Here is a 22019-nt window from a genome sequence, read left to right as displayed (position 1 = left end):
AACCAGATTTACATAATGCACCTCACATCATACACCAAGGTAAGCTCCAAATGGATACATGGCTTAGATATGAAAAGTCACATCAAAAACCAATTGGAAAATAAAAGTAGAAATTAGTATTCAGATCTATGGCAAAAGGAAGAGTTTATGATTAAATAAATCATAGAGGGAATGACACAATATAAAATGAAAAAAAATTTATTATGCAAAATTTACAAGATTTTATACAAGGAAGTTCAAAACAGTAAAAAAATAGAAAGAAAACAAATAAATTGACTTGAATAGCACATTTTTCAGTATTATCCATTGAAAATATGAATGTGGATATGGAGTATAATAATATTTTATTTGAATTAAATTAATAATATTATCCTATTCAATATTATTATAAGTAAAGTCATATTTCTAGATTTTTATTATGGAGTACATTCTAACTTCAGATATGAATTTCTGGATTTTCCTGAATTGGTCCTAGAATAAAATAAAAGGAAAATCACAGCAATAATTACCTCAGTAGTTCTACATAATATGCAGAAACAGCAGTATCTATACAAAACAATGAACAAGTATTTATTAAGCTCCCATTATTTATGAAACTGCAATTCTATTATGTACAACTTGTTCCTTTTAAATATACAATAATTTTATAATGTTCTTTTCTATTCCTTTTGTTGCTCCCCTCCCCTCCATCCTATAGATGGCTACCATTAGACACAAATATGTCTCTATATGTAAAATCATTCTATATATACATTTATTTATTAGTTCTTTCTCTGACTATAGATAGTATCTTCCTTCATAATTCCTTTTTAGTTAACTAAAGTATATATAATAATCAAAGTGACTTAGTCAAAGCTGTTTAAAATAATGCTACTGTTACTATATTCAATGTTCTCTAGGTTTGGCTCATTTCACTCTTATTGTGTCAAAAAGGTACGGATAGTTTAATAACTATTTGGGAAAATTCCAGATTATTCTCCAAAATAGTTGAATCAGCTCACAATCTTTAGCACTGACTTATTGTCCTAATTTTTCCTCATTCACTCCAGTATTTGTGACTTTAGCTTACTATTATTTTAGCCATTATGATAGGTCTAAAATATCTCAAGGTTGTTTCATTTTACATTTTTCTAATCAATAACTACTTAGAGAATTTTTTCATACTGCTATAAATTATTTTGATTTCTTCTTTGGAAAACTGCCAGTTCTTACCCTCTGTCCATTTATTAATTACTTCTATTTCTGGATATTTTCTCCATGGGCAGCCAAGCCTTACATTTTCCAGGTCTTGGGTGCGCATCTGCACACAACCAGCGTGTTCTACAAAGAGAGTCACAAACCAGAGGAGAAGCAAACAGGCAGCTTTATTGTTCTAACTTCAATAATTACATCTCCGAATCCTCTACCTCGTCCCTCCTGCTCCTTTGCAATTATACTCTTGGCTATCAGCAAAAGCCACATGAAATAGCAAGAGTTTCCAATCAAGGAACAGCAAACAACTCATGATTCAAGTGTGCACCAATTAGAAAAATGTTTGTCACTGCCCTGTTGCATGCCAGAAGAAGGCAAACAATGTTAGACCACCAAAAGGAAGACTGGAGCTCACTTCCTGAACCAAGAACACACACTGGAGATGCCTACATGTAGAGCATGCTGTACTACCCTGTCCCTGTGTTTCAAAACACAAGGACAAAGGTCATTCACATATCCCTTAGCAAATCCCCAGGGTCTCATCTTTATTCAAGAGGAACTACACAGTCAGCCTCTAGTCTCCCAACACTTGTGTTTTTAAAGATTTGAGTTTCTTCTACTATGCTATGGAAATACTTGCTTTATTTATCAAATTCAGAATTAAAGAAATAAAATTTTAAAAAAGAAAATGTATTGAATATTAGTACACTTTCATCATTAAATAGTCAATGCAATCTAAACCAAATAGTATAAGAAAGGAAACTTTAAAATTATGACAGAACTTTAAAAATATATAAAAAAATAAGTTCCTATTCTGTGCCAGGCTAGAGACTACATATATCAGTATAAAAAAATGAAAGAGATCCTCTCAAATGACAAGTGCCAATAATAACAATATAGAAGAAAATATTAATTTAAAAACATTAATAGCAAATATACCTAGTAAAATGATAATAAAAATAAAATATTGAATAACAGCACATATCAAACTACAGCTTCAGACAGCTGAATGGCAGTGTTTGCATGGAATTAATTCAGAAGTAAATAAATATGAACAAAAAAATTTCAGAATACTGAAAAATGCAGTTAATATCTTATATTACAGTAACCATATGGAATTAGATGCAAGACATATGTTATATGAGTAAAGATCCATGCTAACATTTAACTAAAGATCACCCTATAACATCTTTTTTGTGTGATTTAACAAAATGGCATATTTCTCTCATGATTGGGAGAGAGGATCTGGGAAATCCCACAATAAAAGCTCTTTTATGCACTTTGAAAGGCTTTGTTCCTGCCCCCCTTGTGCCAGTCATAGGCTGAGGTTATAAATCTAATTGATACACTGGTTCCTATACAGGCAGCCACCTCCCCCCATTATATTAATGAGCAAGAATGCTAGAGTTCCTTGAGCATGCTCAAGGTTATTCTCATCCATTTTTGATCAAATAGAGGCTAAATCTTTTATCTTAACTGAAGACTTGTTCATAATAATATAGGCAGACCCTAGTCTTTGTAATGTAGATTTACAATCCTCACTTCACATTCTTGTGGAACTCAAACACCCATATTTTCCTCACAATTTCCCCCTTTTCTTTTATAATAAGAATTTGGGTTCCACAACTTATTAGTGATTTCTTTCTTGAATAACAACCCTTGATATTGACATAACTATTGATTTTCTTCTTTCAAGATTTTTACTTCCTCACTATCAGAGATGTGGACCCATTCTATTTTCTAGGTTTGTGTAAGAGCATGTGTCAATTTTCTCATGTCTTTTACTTCTTGCCTACTGGCATCTATCTTGATAGATTCAAATCAACAGATTTGTTTGCATGGCTTAGCCAGCCAACAAGTCAAGGACCTACAGCTTAGAATCTAATCAGGATATAAATTGGGGTTCCATGGCCCCAATTCCTCATCCTGTTCCCAGGTAGTAGGCCCTTAGTCTAGGTAACAACTCCCTGCCCAATGCTTTGGACAAATGGGTGTAGGCAGTATAGTCCCACAAATCCAATAATGTCACTTTAGTGCTGGTTGGTCTTCCAGGAATATAATTTCCCAGGTTCCAACAAATGGATAATACTGTTCATCTTTACTTCCAAGAGGCCTTCCTAAATAAGCCATATAGTCATAATGATAATAGGTTCATTTTCAAAGTTATTCCACTGGTAAGTTTTTATACCAATGTCTTTAGATAGGCTCCAAAATTGATCAAAATAAATCCCTGATTTTGTGTCATTGGACCTACCCAAAGAATAGCTAATATATCTAGTGATGTTCCTTAAATTATTTTTCTTGAAAATGTCATTTTAGCACTTTTCTTGCAAGTCCATACTAACTCATAACCAGTTTCCCTTAACAAGTTCCCCAGTTTATATATTTTTACAAGAGATCCAAGTACCACAATTACATCGCACATGAGTCTCATTCCACCTATCTCTTTAAGTTGTACAGTCCAGAATATATGTATCCTACTTCTGGACATCTGCCTATATTTTCTTCTCCCCAGGAAAATATATACAGTCACCCTAGACTGAATCAGTCATATGCCACTGGTGTTTCCTCTGTATCAGAATCCTGTGCCACAATGCACCTCTGACCAGGGACTGAGAATCTAGACCAGACCTAGGGGGACTGGCACCCAAGGCCAATTCTCAAACTGCTGTGAACAGTTAGCCAGATCACAAGACTGGGCATTGATTTCTGTTAGCTAGATTCTCCTCCCACCATTATTAATAACCCAGTAGTCTAAATCAGAGACAGGACTCTCCCTAGATAGGATATAGAGATTCATGTAGGATATAATCATGCCACCCAGTAATCTCCCTCCTTTTCTCTCAATGTAGAACATCTTCACCCTGCCTCTCCTCCTCCTTTCCATAAGGAGAGGGGCATAAGGAGGGTTGTCACATTTACAAAATGTGACAGGTACAGGTACAGACCCCCTGACTACACAATCTACACAAAGCTGAGAGATGGTATAGATGAACTGGTCCAGTGTCTCTTCTTCTTTCTTCTCTTCTCCCCTGGAGACTTCCAATATCTTTCTGCATCTTCTGAATCTTTTCCAAAAAGTCATCTTCAGCTCAGGTAACTTGTTGAGACCTTTTCTTATGGTAATGAACCTGCTTAACATTTTTCTCAGGTCAAAATACATGTTTTCATCACAAGACAATGAGATTCTAGAGCTTATTACAATTTACATTTGCCTTATTGCCATGTTGATGCACATACTTCACTTTAACACAATAAATTTCTATTAGTGTTTTACTACATTTGCTAACTCCCAATGAAAATTATCACATTGACTTAAGCTTGTAACATATATATTCAAAAGTCATCTTTGTTCAAAGAGTACCCATCATATGGTTTAAAATAAAACAATCTTATCCTTTGCTTTCATTACAATAATGATTCAAACATCCTTAACTAAAATGATTTTTTTTCCAAAATATTTGCATATATACCATAGATTTTCCTTTTCCTGATATACTTTTCTGGTTTACATTCCTTTCCTTAAACTAGACCTTGAAACTGTAAATATCCTAAGAATTTCCCATTCTTCTTCTTACTTAAATATCCCCTCTAAATAGAAATTAAGGAAACATCCTATCTTAACATGTTAGCTGATAGGTGTCAGAGCCATGTATCTAAGCTATCTTTGGCTATTAGATCCAATTCACCTAAAACTTCTTTTTTCTGGTTTGCTTAGTAACTATAAAGATCCAGGACAGTAAAGGAAAATTCATTATAGACAGAAGTATTGAATGTCATTGCCCATGCAGAGGGCCTATGAGTAATCAAATGTCTTAGGCCAGATTTACCCTTCCAATCATTATCCAAATGTCATTTTGAGGAAATCAAGTCAAAAGAGGCCAACTGAGAAGTCATCCCTTTGGCTACACATCTCTGTCATCTGATATCTTTAGCCCATTGGCTTCCTTGGCTCCAAGAACATGACATTTACCCAGTAGTGACCATCCTGGTATCTAACATAAAAAGGGAAAATTGATAAAAAAAAATACTGTGATCTAAAATAGTTGTTTTACCTAATTATACTTCCAGTGACTACAATTCACTGAATTCCAATTATTGTCTTAATGGAGTCTCTACCTAAAACTCTGAGTGTCCTTCCTGGGTCTTTGCTTAAAATCAGACATTTTAACTGTGACTGTTCCTACAGGCCTCATCTCCTACCTCTTACTAGAGATATCCCTTTGTCTGAAATCATATCTACTCTATCTCTAAATAAAGATGGTATATCAGATTCCCCTTTGCTAGAGAACCCTCCTTCTAGTCTGTTGTATTTCACAACAAATAAACACCTCTTTTGTCCAGGAGAATGGGCACAGAAAAATCTCAAATTATCTTGTGTTTATTTTCTCATATTGCATGGTGCTTTTACTTCAAAGCTTTGGAATACACACACACACACACACACACACACATATATATATTATATTATATATATATATATATGGATATATATATGCATATATATACATGCACACACATACACACACACACACACACACACATATATATACATATATATATATATATGTATAAAATATTTCCAATTCACTTACATAGCTAGGAACATCTATACTTAAACTTTTTTAGCTACTAGCCATTATCAACATACAAATCATTATTTTTGTTTTGGCAAGGTAATAAGGATTCAGTGACTTTCCCAAGGTCACACAGCTAGGTAATCATTAAGTATCTGAGGCCTGATTTGAACTCAGGTACTCCTGATTCCAGGGCTGGTGCTCTATCCACTGTACCACCTAGCTGCCTCCAACATACAAATAACTTTTCAGAATTCTTTAAAACCATTAGAACATCTTAGGTGGCTTTGAATTTCCAACATTTGTTATTAATTCCAATATAGCAAAATAGCAATAAGAATAAGACACATATTACTAGATTGTATAAAGCAATCCTTTCATTATTACATTATTCATGAACCCACAAATCTCTCCCAGAACAGGTCATAATTTTTTGATATTTCCCTTACTGATCTTCAAAGCAATCACACATTAATTCCAGGCATTAACAACGTAGTATTTAAATAATATATATTCACAAGAGATAACTAAATAGTTACAAAAGAATATCAGATAACCGATAAATACATCTTATTCATAATTAAGTTACCTTACAGTGGGGTCCACACAATTGCTATTTATTCAGAGTCCCCCCCATTAGATTCCTGCAGTTACCAAGAGACAAGTCCTCATCTCTGACATCTTTAAAATTGAACATACATTGTTAATATACAATAATCATCAGATTCTTATTTAAACATCTCATTCCCTTTAGAATAAGTCCAAAGTGAATATCCCACTATCTTTACACTTTTGTCTTTCAGACCTCTTTACCAGATTCTCAGAATCCAATCTCATACATGTGATACATTTAAAACCCCAATGAAATTATAACTAAACTTCCCAACAGTTTGGTTTGATAAAATCTTTAGAGTTCCTTATACAGAGAACCCAGCACTCACACTCTGGAAGTTCCATCCAAAATAAAAACACAGTTGTTAGCATTATTAGGCTTAACATTAAAATGAATTAGAGCTTTTTCCCAAAATAAATCAGTAAATATCCCTGATAATATAGGTGTTTCTCTTTTTAGTAACACAATACCACTTTTCTTTAACCCAAAGGTGTTACAATAAAGTTTAAAATCCCAAACCACTTTAAAAATCTAGGTTATTTCATTCCACCCATTCTGTACAAATTTTGTCAGAATGTAATAACACTAATATCTCTCTTTTAAAACACTTAGAGTGATTCCCAACAATCCAGTTCAGAAATTAAAAAAAAAAAAAACAGTGAGAGTCATTATTCTTAGGCTGTGTGGCCAGAACAGAGAATCAAGATTTCTTTTCAATAAATGTGTCTCCAATTCCTGATTTTACATTTTCTTCCTTTCCCAATCATATATCCCACCTGTGGAGAAGTCTCTTTCCCTTTCAGACTTAAGTACTTGAAGTCTCCTGTCTCCCTCCCTCCTCTCTCCATGGGTGGGTGGGGGGCCTTAGGTGGACTCAATCTAGAGTTCAAATCTTAACAAGATGGTGGATGGGATCAAGACTACGAGATGTCCAACCCACCCCTCCATCCCCCATATCTCCAAGGAATAAAGCATGGAATCTTTCCCAGACACTCATAAAGATAAGAACTCTTCCCTCCTATAACTTCTCACTCTTTCCCTTAAAAGTTCTTTTTTCTCTTCTAAACCCTCCCCAAAACACAGCTTTTTCTCTTTAAGAATCCCCCCTCCCCTTTTCTCTTTAACTACACACCAACACAGCTCCCACCAGCTCAGTGAGGGAGGAGCTGATCTCCATGTGGGGACCATAGCACACCTACTTCCTTCTCCCCCACCTTCTGAAACTCCTCCACCCCTATCCCAGCTCCCCCAGTTTGAAACTCAAGCTTGAGTCCCCAGACCCTGGAATGCCTAATACAGACACACAGTATGGGACATAAAATAAACACACAAACTTCTGTGGGAACAAGAGAACTCACACAGCACTAGATCCAATTGGCTTCCAGCTACAGGCCACATGGAAATTCAGGAGAGGGAACCTAAATCCCCCTCCTTTGAGGCACCCTATCATCCTATGGCCTCTCCTTCAGCATAGCTCTCCCATCTGGAGGACTTCTCAGTCAGTCAAGGGTGGTTCTGGCCATCACTGGAAATAGCCCCTTTGCTGTGGTTTTACCCCCAAACATTTTAAACACTCTCGGCTCCAAACCTGGACCAATCTTCCCAGGAATCTCTGAGATATTTCCACAGCAAAGAATACCAAGAATGAAATCAAGTCATTTGTGTACATTCTTGTGTTCTTCCTGAAAAAATACCAGGAAAAGAGATTTACATTAATATCTCAAGGTGAGCCCCCAAATTGTTATAAATAGCTGGAGAATACTTAGTCCAGAATGATTGAAATGGTTTTTATTAAGATGTCTTAACAAATGGCATACCTCTCTCATGGTGGGAGAGAGGGGTCCTCCTAGAACATCTTACATTAGTCTTGTCCCCATTTAATCACTTGCTCTCTCTGAGTTCTTTCAATCTGTTGCATTTTAAATAGGATGAGGGAGTCAGTGTCTTTACCAGAAGTCTTAAATCCCTAAATCTTATCTTGTGGTAGACCTGGACTAGTGAGTAGCTTTGCTGTGATCTCTAAAATGTATCTGTACTCTAGAAATCTCTACAAGTTAAGTTCTAGTTAGAAATTATATTGCTTATGACATTCTCACCCCCCCCACATACCTTCATGAAATGTCCATTTTAGTACATAATTTCATCTTTTTTAATTGATATATTATTTTTCCAAATACATGTTATGAAAGATTCTTTTCAACATCCATTCATATGCATATGTATATTTTTAAGTTACATGTTGTGGCTTGCTTTACCTTGGGGCCCACAGTGATGAGCTCCCTCTCGGAGGGGAGCTGAGAATAAGGAGTCAAGCCACCACTGCCGTATGCCTCCAGCTAAATTTTATTACTGCTTAGCTTCTGCATATATACTGTTAGGTCTTCTGAGGCAGAACAAAGAAAATGAGGGAATGGGGTGCACAAGCAGAGTGTACATATAGAGTCTTGCGTTACAGGATAAGGGTGTACATTAAGGGGGAGGTGGTAAAACACAGCTGTGTCTTGTGCCCTTGGGCTGTGGGGCAGAATGTCCAGCTCCCAAGGACTCCTGCTCACCTTATCTCTCAGGGCGGCAAGCCAGCTCCTGAGACTGTCCAGATAGCGATTTATTTGGAAATGATTTGTGTCATGGCTGTTAGAATAGCCTGTGTTCCCACAGTTACAAAATTTCCTTCCACCCTCCCTTCATACCCCTTTCCACTCAGTAGCAAGCAATCAGTTTAACATGGTACATATATATTTTTAATAGACATGTTTATAGACAAGTCATTTCAGTATGAGAAATTAGGATTGACGGAAAGAGATATGTAAGAGATAATTTTTTCTAAAGTGTTCATCATGAAGGGTTTTTTTGGGGGGGGGGAGGGTCGTTTTGATTTTATTCCTCTGGATGGGGATGCCATTTTAAATGGCCAGTCTAATACAGTTGTCTTAGCTCTCTGAACTGCAGAGAGGAGTGGATTCCATCAAGATTGATCATCTCATAATGTTGTTATTAATGTGTACATTGTTCTTTTAGTTCTGCTCCCTTTGCTCGGCATCAGATCCTGTAACTCATTCCACGCTTCTCTAGAGTCTGACCATTTATGATTTCTTATAGAACAAGAGTATTTCATAGTATTCATGTATCATAGCTTGTTGAGCCATTCTCCAATTGATGGGCATCCCCTCAGATTCCAATTCTTTTCTACTACTAAAAGAGCTGCTATGAATATTTTGAAACATGTAGAACTTTTCCCTTTTTCTGTAATTTCTTCTGAATATAGACTTAGAATTGGATCTGCTGGATCAAAGGTATGAAGTTTTATTACACTTTGGGCATAGTTCCATATTGCTCTCCAGAATAGTTGGATACATTCACAACTCCACCAGCAAGGCATCAGTGTCTCAATCCTCCCACAACCTCTCCACCATTAATCATTTTCCTTTTTTCCTCATCTTAGCCAATCTGATAGGTGTGAGTTGATAACTCATAGTTGTTTCAATTTGCATTCCTCTAATCAATAATGATTTGGAGCATCTTTCACATGATCATATATATATATATGTACATATATATGTATACATATGGCTTTAATTTCTTCATTTGAAATCTATCTATTCATATTCTTTGACCATTTATCATTTGGGGGATGACTTGGAACCATATAAATTTGACACAATTCTCTACATATTTTAGAAATATGGGAAATCAGAGCTCTTAGTTTTGAAGATTGTTTCCCAGCTTTCTGCTTTCCTTCTAATTTTAGCAGTATTGATTTTATTAGTATAAAACCTTTTTCTTTAATATAGTCAAAATCATTCATTTTGCAGTATTTGATATGCTATGATTCTTGTTTGGTCATCAATTTATCCCCTTTCCATAGATCTGATAGATTGAATATTTCTTGGGCTATTAATTTATCTATGGTGTCACCCTTTATGTCTCAATTCTGTACCCATTTTGACCTTATTTTCGTATAGGATATGAGATGTGGATCTATGCTAACTTTTCCCCATACTAGTTTTCCCAACATTTTTTGTCAAATAGTTCTTATCTCAGAAGTTAAAGTCTTTGGATTTGTCAAACTAGATTGATGTAGTTATTTACTGAGGTTCCATTTAAACCTAACCTAATGCACTGATCCATTATTCTATCTCTTAACTAGTACCAGGCAGTTTTGATGTGCCTCTTTATGGTATCATTTTAGATCTGGTAGACCTAGAACACTTTCCTTTACATTGTTTTCACATCAGTCCCCTTGCTAATCTTGACCTTTTGTTGTGCCAGATGAATTTTGTTGTTAGTATTTCTAGCTCAGTAAAATAGTTATTTGGCAGTTCGCTTGTTATGGCACTGAATAAGTAATTAAATTGAGGTAGAATTGTCATTTTTATTATATCATTCTACCTAACCTTGAACAATTGACATTTTTCCAATTATTTAGATCTGACTTTATTTAGGTGAGTAGTGCTTTATAATTGTGTTCATATAGTTTCTGGGTTTACCTTGGAAAGTAGATTTCCAAGTATTTAATGTTGTCTATAGTTACTTTAAATGAAATTATTCTATCTCTTGCTGTTGGGCTTTGTTGTTCATATATAGAAATACTGTTGATTTTTATGGGGTTATTTTATATACTGCTACTTTGCTGAATTTGTTAACTGTTTCAAGGAGATCTTTAGATGATTTTCTTGGGTTCTTTGTAATCATCTGCAAAGAGTGAAAGCTTTGCTTCCTCATTGCCAATTCTGAATTAAATCTAAAGACTTCTCATTACCTCCATAATCAAGTGTAAAATCCTGTCTTTTAAAAAGATATTCTTTATCTATTGATATATATATATATATATATTATATATATATATAGAGAGAGAGAGAGAGAGAGAGAGAGAGAGAGAGAGATATTTTATATACCTATTATCTATGTGTCTCTAGCTATATAGCAAAAACTACATATATAAATATCTATTCTATGTTACAGTGAAATTGGTCTCTGGAAATCCCTCACAAACATATTCCATTTCCCAATATTGGGTTCATTATGCCTGGAATTTCCATATTTCCATTTTTTGGCTTACTGAAGTTCCAACTAAAATCCCTTCTATATGAAATCTTTCCCCTTCTTACATCATGATAGGCATATTTCCTCTGATATTACTTGCTGTTTATTGCATAACTATCTTGTTTATGGAGAAGCTAGGTAGGACAGTGAATTGCATTGCTGGACTTGAAGTCTATCAACCTCATTAATTGCTGTGTACTCATCTTCCAGAATACAAAACTGGCAGTTACTAACCTATGATCCAGGACAAGTCACTTTGAGGCAATTTCCACATCTATCAAATGAGCTGAGGATGGAAACATCAAATCACTCCAGTACTTTTGGCAGGAAATTCTTAAATGAGGCTATGAAGAGTCAGAGACAACTTTTTTTATATTTTGTCATCTCTATTAAAATGTGAGCTACTTTAAGGCAGAGATGGATTTTTTGGTCTTACTACCACAAGTATCAATGTTGTGTCTGATATAGACTAAGCATTTAAAAATTTATGATGTGATTACCAACTACATTAATAAAGTAGTATTTTGCCTAATATGTATGTATGTGTATAGTTTTCTTTAATTCATGGAAATGAAAATCAAAATAATATCGGAGACCACTATTTTAGACAATGTGATGTAGAACAATGAAATGCCGCTCTTCCTCTATCACCTCATTCACTGCTGTGTATCAAGCCTGTGTCTGATATTATTGTTACTTCTCCTAATCCTATGGGTACCAGTCCCATAGCTACCTGCTTTAGGCTTTTGCCAATATTGATTACATTAGAGGTTCATTAGAGACTTTTGAACTTAGGTCCCTAAAGGCACTTTTTGTTTGTGAACTCAGCTATTCCCTGTGCACCTGTAGCATGTCGGACAGATGAAACAAATATCCTCTTGTTTTAATGTACAGTTTGGAGGGGAAACCTGTCTCCCTGCCCAGATATGTCAGATCAGGGGATTCAAAGAAAGATAGAACCTGAGAGTCCATTCTCCTTCCAATGGTTCTGTCTCTTTCATTAACAAGACATTACCTGCATTTAAAAACAGGATAAGACCTCTGATGCAACATCATTTTAAATTGGAAAAGAAAGAACATGAATTTATTTTATTCTAGAATAAGAGAAACTAGGGTAATTTCATTTTATGTATCAGATAATGAGTACTGAGATAACATGGCAATAAGTGTATCTGTGATTTTACACTAATTCTCTGCTACTCAACTTTGAGTCATTCCAGGGACTTTGGCCTAAACTGCTTACTGGGATCTGAAATACAGGCAGGAAAGTAAGTAAGATAATGGCTTATAGTATCACTACTTTTCGCTATTTTTTAAGTTGTGAGGATAGAATGGATGTGACTGATTCCCTATAGAGGAATACAGAAAGCAGACCTAAGTCAAAAAAAATAATAATAAAGGAAATTCATCTATTACAACATATATTTCAAACAGAAAGTTAATAATAATTTCTGAACTACTACTTTCATTCTATATCACAGGGCCCTTGACATATATGTACTCTTTGGTAAGAATAGTTTCATAGAGCCATCTTTATACCTGCACAGATTACATACAATTCTTTGCAATTTGAGAATTCTGTTAGTCTCCAACCAAAAGATATCTTCACACTTTTGTGCTGCACACTTCCTGAAATTTCATGATTGGAGATATTTTCTTTGAATGAACAAGCTTCCTCACTGAAAAAATAAGCAACCTGAGAAAAATAAAACATGAAATAAGTTGCCAATTACACAGCAGAATGAGTTATTAAAAGATCATTTCTAGTTTGGAACAAAGCTCAGTAAGAAAGAGGGAAGAGAAGTAGGAAGGGAAAGTTGACTTTGACAGTGGAGCATTCAAGTAATTTTTTTTAAAGAGTAAGACATGCATGATAGAAGGAAAAAATAATGGAATCACTGAACAAACATTATTTATAATATAAAATACTTTTAATCTTTTCTTACAAAATCAGATTTGAAAGAAGCATACCAATTTTCTCTTCTATTATGTGATATGATATTAGAAATGCTTTCTTTTCAAAATAAAAATAAAAATAATTAAAAAAAAGAAAGTGGGGCATTCACTCCCCAAGCTGGGCAGGAAGAAGGGACTATAATGGGGAGTATGAGGTCAATAAGCTGCTGGGGTTGGGCTTACAGAAAGGCAGATTGGTGTAGGCAGATCCAGAAATAAACCCTGTGAATCTTTCAGTTTTGACACTAGTGGTCTTATCCTTTGTAGCTCTAGTGATGGGGGTAATATTTCATATTTCATCTAATCATGGCTCCTCTTCACTTTAAGTTAGTGTACTTTGCTTATGAATGTTCCTTTGACATTAGATTCTGCATTATGTGACATGGACACTTAGCCAGACCTGATCCACTACCATAGTGAACCACTTTTCCAAGCTCAAGGGAAAAAAAACTAAAAAAAAGAAATCAGTGTTCTTATTGGATAATATATTATGAATCATGCAAAATCTATAAAACTAATTGGAGTTTCTTGAGGAAGCCTATTTGAATACAGAAAGGAAATATAGTAACTGAAATATTTGTTTAGATTTTGAATATCATTAATTACTAATTATTGAAAAAACATTGTGGGACATCTAGGTGGCACAGTAGATAGAGCACTGGCCCTGGAGACAGAGAGACCTAGTGTTTAAAACTAGCCTCAGATGCTTGAGAAAGTCACTTTAGACCCAATGACTCCCACTATACCCCCCTTCCAAAAGGAAAAGAAAAACAATTGCAATGGGATCCTACTGCAAGCAGAAGGAAATTCTCTTTTTTCCTTTGGTCTTAAACATATATGTAAACATACATGACTAAATAGAGACAATATCAAGAAAAAAACAAAATCATCAGAGAAAAAAAGATACCCAACTAGCTCAATGGCCAATTATTGTTCCTTATTATCAAGCCTATATTGCTGAGAAAAGGATAGAGAACAAAATTTTCAGACAAGTGACCTGAGTGAAAAGAATAGGCACACTTACAGAATCTTCTTTATAGTACAATGAGACAGGTCATCCCCAAATTCCATGGAAATTTTAAAAAAGAGAATTCTGTGCTTAGCTCAGTAAAAAACTTTATTTTAAAAATTCAAGAAGTACTATGGGTGTTCCAGATTGAAATCCAATATCTATATCTGAGATATTCTTTGAAATTACATTGACATTGACTTTTACTTTTTGATGAAAGTGGGGTCAGTATTAGAACTTTTTACAAAGAAGAAATACCTATGTGAGCTCAAGAGTACAAGAATCTTTCTCTTTTATGACCATTTGCTGCACATTTCTTGCTCTATTACAGTTACTTCCTTTAAATGTGAAAATGAAAACAAATATAAGTGAGTTGACAATAATAATTTTTCAGACCTGGAACTTTAATTTACTGAGAGGAAGAACATATAGTAAAAGGAAAAGAATAATAATACTTCCCAGAAAAGGAAAAAAAAATTCTTTAAATTTGGCACAGTAGGTCCCAGGAAAGAGTTTTTTAGGAAAAATAAGAAACAAGTTTCTAGGAGGCCACAATACTGCATTTTGGAATTTTTTTCTAGAGCATTTATAGAAAAGAGAAAGTGTTTCTCCAATAGACATATATTTAGGGAACCAATGTCATTGTTCCATGCCTGAGATAGTGTCTGCAACATTGGATTCTGCATTGTATGAACTGGTCATTCTGGGTAGAGATTCCTCACTTCTCCAGACCTACCAAAAATTCCCATTAGGGGAACCAGCAACCAAGCAAAAATCAATTCTACAATTGAGTTCTCCTAAGGAACCTAATCCTGGGAAGAATAAGGAAAACTTGAATACAGATGGGAATCATTTGTGTAGCTATTTAATAGAATTAACTAGTGATTAGGGAGAAATAATTGACCCAATCCTGCTCAAAGCCAGTTAGATTGCCTGCCCTTTAATCTTAGAATCATAGAAACAGAATGACCAAAGATAGCATCTATAAAAATGCAAATAATCACTGGCAAAAGTAACCTATGGTTACTTCTCATTGCAATGCTTCATTGTAATGGAGCAAATGTTCCACCTCAATCTCCCAACCCCACTAAACAAAAGACACAAAAGATTGTGATTTCCTCTATGGCTATTCCTGACTCTGAAGTGACAACTATCATTCTGAATAGAACTATTAACAATCTGTTAGGTTATTAGATAGGAAAAGTGATAGCAAAGAAATAGAAATATCAAGCAGTATTCCCCACTCAGATCTGATCTTCTGCAGAAGCAAAAAGAAAAAAGAAAGCAGAATGAGCTGCAATTTCCTTCCCTTGTGATTCCTTTTGTCTCAAACAGAGGCTAAGTGACTTGTCTGGGGTCACACAACTAAGGAGTATGTATGAGGCTGGATTTGAATTCCTCTTCCCAACTCCAGGCTCAGTCCTCTATCTACTGACATTAAGGTAAGAGAGAAAAATGCAGAAAAGTTTGTTTATAATCTAAATAATAAGGAACCTAGAAATAAAGCAAAGGATCAAGAGTGTTATGTCTAAGATTTTGAATCTGTGAGGATAGAGGAAGTGATTTCACAGTTGTCCAGGGGCGAGTAATTTTTTTCACTCCCAATACAAGTTGGAACAAAGATGACAAGCAAACCACATGAGTGGTTGAGAAGGTCTTGTGAATCCACATTTGAGTGGAGAGATACCTTCTGAGCACAGGTTTTCTTAGAATGAATGGAGTTAGGTCAAATCAGTTGGGTGTAGATTGAATAGATATATTGCTTCCCTAGCTATGGGTGCTAGCTCTCCAAGAGATTGAGTTTCTTCCCTGAACAATTACTGTTTCCCCACATATCACCTTATGCTCCTAGAGCAACATGCTGTAAAATTGCCTCCATACCCCATACCTGGTCCCTGGGTCCTATTAACTTTGTCCTCCTCTCCTTAGATTTCTTCTTCTCCCCACTGTCAAAGAGCTTAATTATCAAAGAAGTTAATAATTGAAACTCCTATAAGAAAAATTTCCCCTCCCTTCAAATCACCTGTTGCAAGATTTCCTCCACTCCAACACTACCATCTCCAAAAAGAAATTTGCACTAGACACCATAATGAATTTCCTTCCCATTGTAGATGCCCATGTATTTTTTTCCCTTAGGAATTTTTTCTTCTTAGAATTGTCATTCACAACTGTCTGTATTCCTAAATTTTTTACATGTCAACTGGAGTCTATACTGTGACATATGATACATGTTTCACCCCAATACTTTTTGGTATCCTCGTTGGGGCCTCAGAATTTTTTCTCTTGGCTGCTATGTCTTGTGACTGCTATTATTCTGGAACTTTGGGCAGTGTATTGGTGAAGTACATTTTGAGAAAACATATGATCAGAAAAAGTAGAAAGGAACTAGGAGATCCTAGGAATTAGATATGGCAACAATGAACATTGATGCAAGATAATGCATTGTAGGTTCAATGTTTGACCTAGAGATTAGAGCTTCTTTAGATCCTTGCCCCTAAAAGATTTGGGGTTGTGGAGAAAATGGTTACTAGGTCTGGTGGGCACTTTTGTTTTCCACAAACATTTCATTCTCTATATTTAAGTCCCTGTTCTGATTTCTCCTGCTATCACCTTCACTCCCACAAAATAATCTCAGGATTGCCTTGGACATAGATAAACCATGGACAAATAAGATGTCTATGATGCCCTGTTCTGAGATCTGTCATTTTAAGGAAAATAGAGACTGTTCTTGGAGAAGCCACAGGAATCTTAAGCAAAGTAAAGGATATGTAGTTTGGTTGTATAGGAGCCTAACTTTATGATAGAGAAAAAATAGCTACCAGAGGTGGTATAAAATTGAAGAGAAGAAATAGGGCTTGTAGAGGAGGCACATGAATACATAGAACCAGATAGTTAATTTCAAAAAGCTTGCAGTATGCACATATATATTTTAGGTAATTCAAAGTTAAAAAAAAGATAGATTCAGGACAAAAGTCTTTAAAATTGTGATGCACAGTAACTGGTATATAACTCAAAGTCATTGAGAATAAGGCAATGTTGGTATGATTTTGATTTAGTCAAAAAAAGAACCCAAGAGTGATTTTTGAGTATTTATATTAAGACTATATTGCTGATATTTTATGGTGGCTCTTCTAAACTTCAACCAATCTCTCTCTCTCTCTCTCTCTCTCCTCCCCTCCCCTTTTGCTTTCTCTCTCTCTCTATGTCTCTTTGTGTCTCTATCACTGTCTCTGTATCTTTGTCTCTCTCTCTCTCTGTCAGTCTGTGTGCATGTATGTCTTTCTCACAGGTCCAGTCAAATGAGAAACCATACAGGGATAATTTTATTTATCCTTCGGGGATTGACAGATGACCCACAGTTGCAGGTGCTGCTTTTTATCTTTTTGTTTCTGACCTACTTGCTGAGTGTAACTGGGAACTTGATCATTATCACCCTCACTTTAGTGGATTCCCACCTTAAAATCCCCATGTATTTTTTCCTTAGGAATTTTTCCTTCTTAGAATTGTCATTTACAACTGTCTGTATTCCTAAATTCCTTTACAACATGTCAACTGGGGACTATACTGTAACATATGATGCATGTTTCACCCAAATAATTTTTGGTATCCTTGTTGGGGCCTCAGAATTTTTTCTCTTGGCTGCTATGTCTTATGACTGCTATGTAGCCATCTGCAAACCTCTACACTATACAACAATCATAAACAACAGAGTCTGTAACCAGCTCATCTTGGGTTGTTGGCTGTCTGGGTTAATGATCATCCTTCCCCCACTTGATATGGGTCTTGAACTGGAATTCTGTGACTCCAATATCATTGACCACTTTGTCTGTGATGCAGCACCATTGCTGGAGATCACTTGCTCTGATACACAGATCATAGAAAGAATGATTTTAGCCTCTGCTGTGTTGACTTTCATCATCATGTTAGTGTTAGTGGTTCTGTCTTATGCCAGTATTTTCAGGACTATTCTGAGATTTCCCTCAGCTGAACAGAGGAAAAAAGCCTTTTCCACTTGTTCCTCCCATATGATTGTTGTCTCCATGACTTATGGAACCTGCATCTTCATCTGTATCAAGCCTTCTGCAAAAGAAGGAGTGGCTATGAATAAGGTGGTCTCAGTTCTTGCAACCTCAGTAGCACCAGTAATGAACCCTTTTATTTATACTCTGATGAATAGACAAGTGATACAAGCTTTCAGGGACACATTCAAAAAGATTGTACTGATTTCAAAGCAATAAGAGGCAATTGACATTAAAAAATATAAAATTAATAAAGGAAAACCTGAAGCATCTTAAACACCTTACTCTAGGTCCTATGACTCAACTTTATTCTCTTTCTAATATAGATATCCTTAACCACAGGTATAAAATCTTACAGGTCCTTTTCTGTCCAATCCAAAAATCCTCCCTGATTGAAGTTTTCCCCTCCTTACTCCTTCCATCTTTCTAGGGATTTAACTTTCTTTCAACTGCTTCACTTGTCACTTCATTTTTATAAAATCCAATGAATATTTATTTATATGAAACTATTATGTATAAGCCACTTATTATCAAATAATTTTCCAAACTCCTACTGAATAGTCAATATATATGTATTAACTATATTGTACCCAGGACTACTTTTAGTATAAAGATAGAGATATGGATAAAGAAAATCTCTTCCTTACATGAAGTTAAAATATAATTAGAAAGAAATCATACAAATGAAAACTGATAAGGGGGAGGGAGAGGGAAGTACCCTGCATGAGACCATGATTCAGAAGTCAGTAAGAGAAGTCCCAAAACAGTCCAATCAGGTGAGAAATGAGGGGATGTGTGTGCTCAACTTTTTCAATGCACATTTGTTTTATGACTCCATCATAGGAAGAGGGTAGTGATGAACTGGACTACCAAGCCTGAGGAAATCCTACAGGAGAGGGAATGGTGGCTTTGACAGCAAAAGAAGGCTCAAAAGTAGTGTAGCCAATGGGGGCAGCTAGGTGGCACAGTAGATACAGCAATGGCCCTGGGGTCAGGAGGACCTGAGTTCAAATGCAGTCTCAGACACTTAATAATTACCTAGTTGTGTGACGCTGGGCAAGTCACTTAACAATCCCCCATTGCCTTACAAAAAAAAAGTAGTGGGGCAAGTAAGAAACCAATTTATGCCTGATGGTCCATATTATAAAATGCAAAATCCCAAATATTGAGTTCTCCTAACTAAACACAGAAATGAAAACTGGATGAATTGTCATATGGAACTTTTGGCTTAAAGTCTAGGAAGGTAGTAGCCAAAGTCTTAAAATAAAAGACATCTTTAAGTCTGAATGTCTGGAGACTACCTTGAAATAATAATTCAGAAATTATCACCTTCCAATGTTTTAATGTACACGTGATTTTCCCTCAGCTGCAACCTATGATTGTGTCTTCCTCCTAAAAATAATTCTCATTCTCCTTGAATTTCAGATTCACTCATTTCTAGCACCATGTTGTACAGATCTGTAAGAGACTAAATAAGGGTTATAGGAAAATTTTATTAGTATTTTCCCCCTCAATAAAGAATTTTTCATTTCTGTAAACACATAAAGGAGAAAATGTCTTTTTTTGATAATAATTAACTCCTTTTCCATGAGTTAAGTAATAAAAAGTTACAATGATATTTATTTACATGTATTATTTCTTCTAAAGTTCTGATTAGAGTTGTGATATTTACACACACAAACCATATATATATGTATACATACATACATACATATATTATATATATGCACTTGCAGACATCAACAAAGCCTACAAAGTCTGCAGGCATCAATACAGCCTGCAAATACAGATTATATCATTTTAAAGTAGACAATATTATATTTCTATTGTTCTTTCTATCCTTTCTCATTGAATACATTTGAACTAATTGTCTCCTGAACCTTACTAATAATGTTGAGGCTGGTAAGTTTTAATGAGGATGAGACTACCAGCTACTGGGTAGTCCTAGAGGTATCTCTCCAATTACCAAAATAGGTTCCAAAACCAGATTACATTAGGTTTGAGGAACTCTCTAGGTTTGCATTTACTAAAAACCATAATTCTTTGGCTTCCACCAATATATTCAACTTTGCTACTGAACCAAAAAAATAGAAAATGACAATTATTGTAGCAATTATAGAAATTGTTGCAGGAGGACATCAGTGTTATTTTTATGCCACAGTCATTTATTGTTACAGTCATTCTAAAACCTTTTAGAATTGTACCTAAAATTGAATGAAATCTTAGGTCAACAATATTTCAAATTATAGTAGTATCTTTACCATTTTAGCAAACAATAGAAAGCTAAGGGGATCAATGATAATGGCTGAACAAATTATAGCATGAGAATTTAATAGAATGTTTTTGTAATATAAGAAATAATGAAAGGAATAGATTAACATTAAATTAAAATTAAATTAAATTAAAATAAAAAATGGGAAATAGTTCAAATTAATGCAGAATGTAAAAAAACTGATTCAGAAGAATAATTTTATGATTGAATTAAAACAAAGAAAAAACACCTTGGAAAGACTTAGGAAACCTGACAAATGAATTCTATCAATAAGCAACTAATTCTAGAAACCTAATCATGAAGCATATTTCCTTCCTCTTGTCAGAGAATTGATGAATTATGGGTTCAGAAAAGAACATTTACCATCACAATGTATGAATATATTTTGCTTGATTATTCCATTTATCAAATAGAAATTTTTTTCCCTTCCAAAAATTTATAAGAAGTAATCTGGGGAAAAGAAAGACAGAGACAGAGAGATAGACTAGAGAAAGAAAGGGAGACAGATAGAAATAGAAAGATACAGAAAGGAATTAAAAGAAGAAAAGAAAGGAAAGTGAATCATTTTAGCATTTTAAGCATCCACAGAAGAACTTTAAAGAAGAGATACAAGCAGTAGGATTTTGAAACTGATACTTGAAAAAAAATTGAAGCTATACATGACAGAGTCTTAATTTCATAGATGATTATTTTTATGTATACTTTATATATGGAAATATTCATGTTTGGTGATATTTAATTATAGAATAAAAATTAAATTTGAAAAAAAGGTAAAAAGACTATTGACAACCTTGGAGAAAGAAAATTCTGTTGATTATTGAAGCCTCAAGCAAAACTGTAAGGCATTGAAAAATGAATGGAATGAGAAGAAATGTATACCAATGACTGTAGATGACTTTCTATAGATGCATTATGAAAAGCTGTGAAAGTACAGGAAGTCATAAATTGTTTTAAGGCATCAAGGAAGGAGATAGTGAATAGAGATTTAAAATATAGGTTACAGGAGTGGCCATTATGGAAAGAGTTCCCAAAACAAAGGGAAAAAGATAGGGTCAAAGCAAAAGTTGGGAGTATGACCTTATAAGGAGAGGAAAAACTTCTCTTCTTCAGAAAGTAGATGGAAGGGAGGGGGAAAAAAGAAGAAAAAGAAAGAAAGGAAGGAATGTAGGAAGGAATCAAAGAAGGATGGAAAAAAGTAATGGTAGAAGGACAAGGGCATATATATAGAGAATAATATTTAGTTGCACTCATTAATCATGGGTCAAGATTGGAGCAAAAAGAAGTGTACAAGATGGGAAGAAATGGAGAAGTGTGTAAGGAAGAATGAGAAAAAAAGAAA

General features: G+C 34.8%; 1 protein-coding gene across 1 annotated transcript; it reads left to right on the top strand.

Annotated features, from left to right (window-relative positions):
* Positions 1-17688: 17688 nt before the first annotated feature.
* On the top strand, positions 17689-18627 carry LOC141511571 (olfactory receptor 6C2-like). The gene has a single exon (XM_074220709.1). The coding sequence runs from the start codon at positions 17689-17691 to the stop codon at positions 18625-18627; it is 939 nt and encodes a 312-aa protein (XP_074076810.1).
* The last annotated feature ends 3392 nt before the right edge of the window (positions 18628-22019 follow it).

The sequence above is a fragment of the Macrotis lagotis genome, chromosome 2 (assembly GCF_037893015.1).
Source record: "Macrotis lagotis isolate mMagLag1 chromosome 2, bilby.v1.9.chrom.fasta, whole genome shotgun sequence".
Classification (NCBI taxonomy): domain Eukaryota; kingdom Metazoa; phylum Chordata; class Mammalia; order Peramelemorphia; family Peramelidae; genus Macrotis; species Macrotis lagotis.
The sequence above is the reverse complement of the archived record's forward strand: the minus strand, read 5'-3'. Positions and strand labels throughout refer to the sequence as shown.